This window comes from Sinocyclocheilus anshuiensis, unplaced genomic scaffold (assembly GCF_001515605.1).
Source record: "Sinocyclocheilus anshuiensis isolate Anshui unplaced genomic scaffold, SAMN03320099.WGS_v1.1 scaffold1237, whole genome shotgun sequence".
NCBI classification, from domain to species: domain Eukaryota; kingdom Metazoa; phylum Chordata; class Actinopteri; order Cypriniformes; family Cyprinidae; genus Sinocyclocheilus; species Sinocyclocheilus anshuiensis.
Window position 1 is genome coordinate 440,518 of NW_015553581.1, and position 10,402 is coordinate 450,919.

At 37.1% G+C, this 10,402-nt stretch overlaps 1 protein-coding gene across 2 annotated transcripts in view; it reads left to right on the forward strand.

Annotated features, from left to right (window-relative positions):
* LOC107668372 (bone morphogenetic protein receptor type-2-like) overlaps nucleotides 1-10,402 on the forward strand; it is a 71,837-nt gene that overhangs the window by 54,492 nt on the left and 6,943 nt on the right. The window contains exons 4-9 of one of the 2 annotated variants that reach the window (XM_016460212.1): nucleotides 4-114; nucleotides 226-317; nucleotides 464-694; nucleotides 6,035-6,149; nucleotides 9,160-9,320; nucleotides 9,504-9,651. In XM_016460212.1, the coding sequence (XP_016315698.1) occupies nucleotides 4-114; nucleotides 226-317; nucleotides 464-694; nucleotides 6,035-6,149; nucleotides 9,160-9,320; nucleotides 9,504-9,651 (858 nt within the window). The remainder of the gene's footprint in view (nucleotides 1-3; nucleotides 115-225; nucleotides 318-463; nucleotides 695-6,034; nucleotides 6,150-9,159; nucleotides 9,321-9,503; nucleotides 9,652-10,402) is intronic. The other variant, XM_016460213.1, reaches the window with a different exon arrangement.

Below are 10,402 nucleotides of genomic sequence, written 5' to 3' on the forward strand. Positions count from 1 at the left end.
CAGAAGAGCAGCAGCCTTTACACAGGGATGAGGCCATCTTCATTGCCCTCGCGTCCGTCTCTATAGTAGCGGTCTTGATTGTGGCGCTGTTCTTCGGCTATCGCATGATGATGGGTGAGATGCAGTACTCTGTGTACTGATTGACTGTTTGCGAATAAAGGTCACGCCATGTTGTTACAGTGTTGTGATGCATTGTGTGCATACTGTGTGTGTGTGTTGTTACAGGCGAGTGTAAACAGGGTCTGCACAACATGGACATGATAGAGGCCGCGCCGTCAGAACCATCTCTGGATTTAGACAGTTTAAAGCTCCTGGAAGTGAGTTCAGCTCTTCTAGCTGCCACCAAATATGTACACATTATCATTTTTTGATTTTGAATTGTATTGTAATGAACTCGAACCATCTGTATTTGTTTATCATGTAACATCTGCTACAATTGACTCCTGAATATGTTTTCATGCAGTTGATTGGTCGAGGACGCTATGGTTCTGTCTATAAAGGATCACTGGATGAACGCCCAGTTGCCGTAAAAGTTTTTACCTACACCAACCGGCAGAACTTCGTGAATGAGCGCTCCATCTACCGAGTCCCTCTTCTGGAGCATGAGAACGTTGCTCGTTTTATCGTTGGCGATGAGCGTCTCACGACAGATGGGCGGATGGAGTACCTGCTGGTTATGGAGTACTACCTTAATGTAAGTATTGATCTGGTACAAGCCCTCCTTTCTCTCATCCTTAAAGTTGTATGTGACACAGATCTGGTGCCTGACTGCCCTGCTTGGTGTAGTTTTCCACATTTTACCTTCATCTGTCCTTTATTCCTCATCTCTTTGTTTTATTGACCTCTCCTGACTGTTTCTGTCAAAGTCGGGAGTGGAATCGAATGTCCCGACGCTATCTGGTCAGATATTTTTATCCATGATTCAGATGCATTACCAGAAGGCAGCATGAGAAGGGTGACTTGGATGTCAGCTTTGTGTTTTAGCTGTGCCTGTTCATCTTTCTGTCTCTCTCTCTGACTGGCTCCTATTGTTTTCATTCACTTATTCTGTATTCATCTGCCAACTGTAGTCAGATAAAGTGTTTTTCTGTCCATTTTAAATGCAGAGATGAATACACTAAACAGCTGAGCCACTTTTGTGAGAAGTGTTTCAGCATAAATGTTTCTGTTGTTTTAACTAACCACCTGCAATCCAGTGCAGCACTAAATGTGCTGAAATAATGTGCTGCAGGGATGACGTATTTTTGGAAGTTAGCATCCCACGACAAAACCCAATAGGATTTTTCCATTGGCTTTTGGATTATTGCAGAAAATAAGCTCTGTGACAAACAAAAGTTTATGATATTTACACGTTCATTGTGATGATCTTTGAAGCCTAAATACAATTGCAAAATACAAATACAATACAAAGTAAAAAGCTTAATAAAAAGTTTAGGCTTAAAGAATTACCTTAAAGAAGCGTAAAAGTGTCTTGAAGAAAATAACGAGTGAGATATTACTAATGTAGTTTGTATCATACAGTAAAACATGAAATATATATTGAACTTATTAAGCTATTAAGCTTGAACTATTGAGTGTTAACTACACTGCCCTACAAAGGCAAAAGACCTTAACTCGCTAGAGTGTGAAACTGAGAAAAATGACTTTAAAGTTTTTTACTTGTTCAGCCAAATTACAGGTAGGACACTGGAAATGTAACAATTAGATGTTTTAGTAATGAAAATTATCTACATTAATAAATTGTGAGCTCAAACTTGATTTTTACCCCTATTTTGAAGTTAATGTACTCTGCCTTTGCATTGTCTGCAAAACGTGAGAAGTCACACCAAAGCGAACTGTTAGTAGTCTACTGATTTTATGATTGATCATGCTAGCTACAGCATTCGAGTCCACACGCGTCCAACTAGAAGTGACAGCCTGGTGAATAATCTGCATTACAAAAAGAAAAAAAAAATATTTAAAAATTATTCACGATTACATATTGCTGCCAAGGTATCTAGTCTTTACAGTGCTTTGTTATATGGAGCTGTTTGGTAGATCGCGATCTATCTAATTCGTTTGTCTACACTGTAAGTATAAAATCTAGTGATCATGGGCTATCTCATATAGGCTATTGCATATAGTAATGTGACTGTATTAATTGTTGTTTTTTTGTTGTTGGTTTTTTTTTTTTTGTTGTTTTTTGACCGTAACAAGCAGACTAAAAGTTAAACATGTGAGTGGATACCAATTCATTTGCTATGCTCATTAACGTAAAAGAATGCTAGAAATAACATAATTTATTTTACAGTATATTGACTTGTATTAAATAGCCTAAACTAAAAGAACGACTTGTGGATTGATGTGAACGCCAGCAAGCAGATGTAACTCCAATCCGGCACTGTAACTTCATTTTGACGCGCAGTTAAACAAAGGCAGAACGCCGTAACTCAATTTGAGCGTTCCAAACAAAGTGAAAGAGCCGTAACTGGTGTTATACAGTGTTCTGCCTTGGTTTCTCCAGGGCTTTTCGAAGTTTCGGTTAAGACGACCCATTATTTTCTCGGAAAAACAACGAAATTGACTCAAGAAGTTATGGTCTTTTGCCTTTGCATTGCAGTACAGACCTGTAAACATAAAAAAAGAAAGAAAGAAAAAGAAAACATTGACTTCAGGACAATGGAACCGGAAGTTCAAAAATGCTAACTTGGTTTTGGGTTTTAGGACTCATTCCTGCAGCACTTTATAGTATTTAAATTTATGTCATTGTCACTTAATTTTGTATTTAAATGAAGTCATTGTCACTTTTTTTTTTAAACACAAACATGCCTCCTTTCTTTGTAAAGTAGGTTTTTTATACATCGATTCTTCTTCAGAAAACTTCCTGGCATAATTAACACTGCATTAAAATAACATGGGAAAAGGTGGTAAACTGAATTTTAGATGTTTGTGTGCGTTTTTATTGATCACAGCAGCAGTTACTCATCAATATTCATCAAATGAGTGTTATAACAGCGCATATATATGCAGTTGAGTGCACTTTCAGCTTTTTAAACAGTCAATATGGGTGTCTGGATTGCTTTGGTGAAGCGATGCGTTACGTTCCCAGTAAAGTACGTCAGATTGCAGTAGTCTGTTGCATCCTTGAAAACCTTGCACTCAGAACCAGCCTGCAAGCTGGGAAATTACGAAGTGCAAATTTCATTTAGAACAAAAGCATTTTTGTGCCGTTATCTGTCTTATTTCGGCATGTTTATGCCATTATCTAATTTGCGGAATTCCTTTAATCAGGTGCTAAAACAATGCAAACACCACATACAGATAAACAGACCTATCTATGGGCACAGTTCATTCTTAGTCATTCCCTCCTCAGCTTTCAGAACTCACACAAAACATACGATAACAATAGCTCAGGGTTCTTTGCGACATATTTTCCTGTACATTCCTGTTTGACATGTTATCACTCGCAATTTTGTCTGCTAGTGTGCCTGTTCTACCCACCTGGGCCTTTTGAATGGCAGTGAGGAATGTGACACACCTTTATTGTGTCTGGCTGCAGACAGACAGCACTCTGTTGAGACATCGCTGTGTTTGCTCTTGCCCTCTTTCACTTCTGATGTATGAATTATATAATGAACTCGTAGCCTAAAGCCAAGGTACAGGAAAAACCCTTGTAGGTGAATGTTCACTTCTTATTTAGACATGAATTGATGGTTCGCTTTAGAACTCTTTCTGTGGATTATTCCTTATATGCTGTACCTTTTGAACTCTGCAACTTTACCAGACTTTCACACTCAAGATTTTTTTTTTTAATTAAAACATGATTATATACATAGTGGCAAATTAACTGGATGGAAATAACAAGCTAAAGTTAACCACTGATTAATGAGTGATTGAGAATTAGCTAACATGAGGGTGTCAACAAAGTTATTTTTTTAAAAGATCTTTTGAAAAAGTTTTATAGAGAGAAATGTCATTTAAAATGACTCTGGGTTGAAAAGTATGAATAAAGTGAATTGATTTTTTATCAAAAATGTGTGTGTGTGCTCTCTATTGTTGTGCTTATCCTGTCTTTTGCTTAGCAACACGCTAAAGTCAAACTTCAGTGGAATCAATTATGAGTCAAGTCTACCGTGCACTTCACGTCAGGAGCCATTTGTGTTGTTTTGTGTGGCATGTGTGCCTAAAAAAGAGTTCTGAATCATCACTTATAGGGTCCCATGTCAGTTAGGATGCTGCCTTAAAAGACAGCTGCCTATGTAGGCAGTAGACAGCAAAGCAGCACACTAGGTTTTGGAGCAAAGTCTGTGTCCGTATCAGTCAATGTTCTGTCTGTCACACATCATTAGAAAGATGGAATGGCAGGACCAATGTCCGGACATAACATAATTTTTCCTGTCGCTATGGTAACACAGAGACTCAGGCAGGGCTTGAGGGAAAGCGATTGGCTTTTGTGGCTCTGATGTACACTTGCAGGTAGATAATCATTCCTCTACCCAGAGCGCCCTGAAATCTGTTGCACCTCTCCATCGTAGATGACAGGTCAAAAATCTCTTGATCTATGTCTTGTTATCGGTAGTATTTAGCTCAGTTTATTGCAGAGCCAATTTGCTATCGGTGTGTATTTCAGGGCTGTGTGATTAGAAATTTTTGCAATAGGATAATTGTTTGTACACACACACACACACACACACATACACAAAACAAATAAATACATAAAAATAAAAAAATTGCTGATTTAAGTTATATTTTAACCATATAACTAAACTGTTTACATTATGATAAGTGTTTAGTTATATTCTAACAGTATTATATATATTTTTTTGAATGTTTGTTGTTGATTTTAGTTATGTTGTAACCATATTATAATACTACATTATATTTTTATATATTTTTAAGTATTTGTTGTTGATTTTAATTGTTGTAAGTTAACCATATCGTAATATTATCTTACATGTTAATGTATATTTGTATTATTTTTTGTCAATATTTTTATTTTATGTATTTATTTGTTGTTGTTGTTGATTTGCATTGTAACCATATTTCAACATAATTTACATTTAAATATTTGTTTTCTGTAGGGCAACTGCATGCCATGCTCTATATTAATTTAGAATTTAGAAATGCAACAGCGCCATGCCATATTCTTTATTCAGGCTGTATTTTGGACTAATTTGATTGTCCATTGCATTCATGCACTCAACAGACACATCTGTGATTAGTTACAATGCTCAACCAAATGCAAAATAATGTTGCAAATAAAATATTTCAGTGCAACATGAGTAGACCTAAATGAAAATATGTAATCGTCACTTCATTCACAATTGCTGCATCAGCCACAAGTTGTTTTTTTTCAGTCCTATGTTGCATGATTTCAAGAGCTTGTCATCAGAACAGTGACCTGAGTGAGATTACAATTCAATGTTAAACGCAGCATGCCACAGTGACAGTTAACTAATAAGCAACTATTTGCCCCACCTTTTGAACTGGCTTACAGTATGACAGTTATTGATATATCTACAACACACATAATTACATCTGCCTCTCTACAGCACCTCATGTACTATATGTAAAAAAGCTTCCTGTTGAAATAAATTAAATATCATTTACAGTGTTATTTCTGCAGTTTAGTTAGGAAAAAAAATTCTCCGTTATGTACAGTACTATGCTGTTTCTTGATGCTGGTAGTTTTACTTGCGTTGCCTAAAAAACCCCAGAGGCAGTAATTGGTTGCAGGCGGCTTTACATTACAACTTTGTTGAAGCCCCAATGCATTATTCAAGAGCTTCATAAGCTGCATATCTGCTCTGCAGAGATTTGAAATGCTGATGTAAAAGCAATGATGAGCTGTGTGGAAAAAAAGCAGCATTGATGTGGATAGATTGTTGTTGTAGAGCAGTGTTAAAAGCACAGTTCTTATTTTCTGCAACAAGGATGTTACTGCTACTGCAATAAATAACACGTCCATGTTCTTTTATGTCCCTTTTAGTGGTGTCTTTGAGCAGTTACAGATTGTGTGTGTGTGCTAGTTTAACTGTACTGTGTCTGTTTGTAGGGCTCTCTGTGTCGGTACCTGAGTCTGCACACGTTGGACTGGGTGAGCTGCTGTCGTCTGGCACATTCGCTCACGAGAGGACTGGCCTACCTGCACACCGAGCTGCTGAGAGGAGGTGAGGGTCACCGCTACATCTGTGCACACATCCTTCACTCTTACTTAATTTTTCACCTCCTTGAGGAATATTTGGCTACCCATTCGAAGGAATGAAACCTTGTTGCTATAAACCGAAGTCGTTCATTTGTAAGTCGCTTTTGATAAATGCATCTGCTAAGTGAACAAATGTAAACGTTTTTAACTTTCTATTCATCAAGAATCCATGAAAAAATGGTTTACACAAAAATATTAATCAGCACAACTGTTTTGAATAATAATAATAGATGTTTCTTGAGCATCAGATCAGCATAAGATAATAATTTCTGAAGAATCACGTGACACTGAAGACTGGAGTAATGATGCTGAAAATTCAGCTTTGCATCTCAGGAATTAATTACATTTTAAAATATATTAAAATAGAAAACAGTTATTTTAAATAGTAATAATATTTAACAATATTACAATTGTATTGTATTTTTGATCAAATAAACGCAGCCTTGGTGTGCATAAGAGACTTCTTTCAAAAACAAAAAAATCTTGCCCCAAACTTTTGAACAGAATTGTATTTACTCAAGATATCAGTCTATGAATATTGCAATTCAGTTTGTTTCTGCTAGTGGTGGCTGATTCACCACAGTTGTAATGGGCGTATAAATTATTAAAGTCTCATGGGAGAAATAAATCCTAACACAACCATTTTAAGTTTCGTACCAGCTTGCAGTATGAACATATCATGAACATGAGTCATCTGACTGAAAAGATGATAATAGTTTCATTTCTATTCAGAATTCCGTTAAAAGCCGTTTGATGTCTGACTTCAAACCTTCAAATAAGAAGCAAGTACTTATCTTTCCATTTCGGTGTCAACAGACTTTACTTTGATTTTGATTGGCATATAATTTAGCAGAAGTCTGGTGGGAGATATAAATCATAACAGACCCTAGAGGCGCAGATGTGCTCATAAGATCTGACAAGCATTTGAATAAAGTCATGTAGAAAAAAAATAGAGGCTGAATGCATTCCTTGGGCAAGGTGAATGTTCTGGTTTTCTTTATGTGCTGCTTTTGAGTTTCTTCGACTTGTTTCTTCAATGAATGGTTCTTGAGTGCTGAAGACAGGACACTCTCAGTGCTTTCAGCTGCCTTATGCCTCCATAGCTCAGCAGGAATGTGTGTCTAACCACATGGGTTCAAAAAAAGCTGCCTGAAGCCACCCAAAGACCATCGGCGGAGCCAGTTGACTGCTCTGCTGTGTCACATAGAAGCTGCCTTCTCTAATCTGCACAGCTGGGTCAGACAGAATGTTTTCTGTAAGATGAACGAGACACTATTCATTTTTTACGATGTGTCTTTGAACGGTGACTTGCAGTTAAGAATGCTGTGCGCAAAGATGCTGGAGCTTCATAGCTGGAAATCATGTAAAAGCGTCTTACATTAAAAAAAAATTGATTATGATGGACACTTTGAAATATGCCTGTTTTCTGAGATGTTTTCCTTGGAAACAGGTTTTTAATTCAGCATGAAAACTAAATGCTAAGTGTTTTTTTTTTTTGTCTAATTGAGTCTTTTGCTCTCCCGTTGGTCCTTAAAGTGCCGGAATGCGGTGCAAAAGAGATAAGACTCGGCTCATTTGTGCGTCGCGCTCCTCATGTTTCTCTGGGTGCTGCTGGAGCATCGCCAGAGATCTGCAGACAATCAAGCTCATTTCCCACTCAGCTGTCTCTGGCCCTGCCCTCATTACGAACTGATCTCAGAGCAGCCGTCCACCAGCTTCCTGCGCATGTCGTCATTACGAGCTGATCTCCGTACAGCCGTGGTTCATATTGCTCTGCCGCTGCCCTCATTACTGGCTGAACTTTAGAGCCAGACAGGCAGCATGCGGAGGATGGGGGAAGGACTCGGAGAAGAGGGCATTCATCTTGAAACTATTACTCACTTCATGTGCTTCTCTCAGCGCCCTCTGCTGGCTGTGTTGTGCAAGTGGTTTGTAAAGACTCCCTAAAAACAATATGGATGTATCTTTTGACCATGTGGAATCACTTAAAGGGGTCATATGATGCGATTTCAAGTTTTCCTTTCTCTAACACTTACTAGTTTATTTAATTTGTCCGTTAACAATGTATATACATTAAATACCATTCAGAAGTTTGGGGTCAGTAAAAAAATCTTTCCGTCCCTAAACTGGCTGCATGTGGTTGATCAAAAATACAGTGAAAACAGTAATATTGTAAAATATTATTACAATTTAAAAGAACTGTTTTCTATTTAAATATATATTTCAAAATGTCATTTATTCCTGTGATGATAAAGCTGAATTTTCAGCATCATTACTCCAGTCTTCAGTGTCACATGATCTTTCAGAAATCGAATATGCTGATTTGGTGCTCAAGAAACATTATTATTATTATTATTATCAATATTGAAAACTGGGTTACACTTTACTTGAAGGGGTGTGCATAAGACTGACATGACACCTTCATAATCATGACATGTATGAAGGTTTTTTGATGCATGTTTATGACAACTGTCATTAAGTGTCATTCGCTCAGTTATGTAATTTATAATGCAAAGATGACATTGTTTGAGAAGTCTTTGTTATGGGCTATGGTTAGGGGTAAGGGTAGGGGTAGGGTTAGGTCAAATAATGTCATATTTGCATTAAAAATTACATAACTGAGCGAATGACACTTAATGACAGTTGTCATAAACATGCATAAAACCTCCTTCATATCATGATTATGAAGGTGTCATGTCAGTCTTATGCACACCCCTTCAAGTAAAGTGTTACCGAAAACTGTTTAATATTTTTGTGGAAACTGTGATACATTTTTTCAGGATTCTTTGATGAACAAAAGTATTTATTACTTTAAAAGAAAGTCCAATACTTACACACTAGCGCATGAAGATGTGACATCTGTTGGGGTCAGATGATTGTTTTACTTTCATATCATTAGATGTGATGATTCCATGAAGCAACTGTGTGAAACCACTATTCCTGAAAACTGTTTTACCGTGAACTTTCCTTCACAGATTTGTATAAACCTGCCATTTCACACCGGGATCTAAACAGCCGTAATGTTCTGGTGAAGAACGATGGCACATGTGTGATCAGCGACTTTGGCCTGTCCATGAAACTGACGGGAAATCGCCTCGTAAGGCCTGGTGAAGAGGAAAACGCCGCCATCAGTGAGGTCAGCCTATAAGCGTTTGCTTGACTGGAATATTGTAGCAACCTGAAGCTGCTGAAATGATTTTGTTAGGGTACATCACCCAGTTATGGTCATGTTGGTAGTTGGAGGTGTCCAGAATTGCGGATCCAGACTCACCATAAGAGCACGTTTCCCCTCACACCTGTACTGCTCTGCTGTCTATAGGTGGGCACAATCCGCTACATGGCGCCGGAAGTGCTGGAGGGAGCGGTGAACCTCAGGGACTGCGAGTCCGCTTTGAAACAGGTGGACATGTATGCCATTGGCCTCATCTACTGGGAGACCTTCATGAGATGCACTGACCTTTTTCCAGGTGAGGACCACGGCTCTGCACAGACAACAGCAAGGATGTAGATACACTGCTGGCTAAGCAGAACTGGCTTTAGCATGTAACGTCAGCTAGTTTCAGTGGTGTTCAAATTGGCTTAATGTACACTGCAAAATCATTGTTTTAATCACTATTGTTTTGTAAATAAGAATGTTTGAAAAACATACTAAGGCATTTTTAATGTCTTTTTAATATTTTATTTTTTTTAAATAAAATAAGAATATTTAAAAATGATACTGTTAAAAAATAAAATATTTGTAGTGTTTTGTCTTGTTTTAAGCATACAGTAAATATAACAAATAAATATATGTATAACTGTATATCATTATTTATATATATACAATATATACATAAAATAACAGTTTTCAATTTTAAAATATTTTAAAATGTAATTTATTCCTGTGATGGCAAAGCTGAATTTTATATGATCCTTCAGAAATCATTCTAATATGATGATTTTGTGTTCAAGAAGCATTTCTTATTATCATTCTTATTTTTAGTTAGAGAAAGTACATTTTATTTATTTGTATTAGTTTAATAAATGACAGCTTCAAGTTTCCATGGTATAAGCAGTAAAATCCATGGCTAGGTTTGCATTAGACAGTTTTAATGCATGACAAGGAGGCAAAAACCACCCAACACGAAGTGCCTCCACCCTTTTATTACATGAAAGGTGTAATATATATATATAACCTTTTATAGCACAAAATGATTGCGCTCCCCACACAGAAACTTA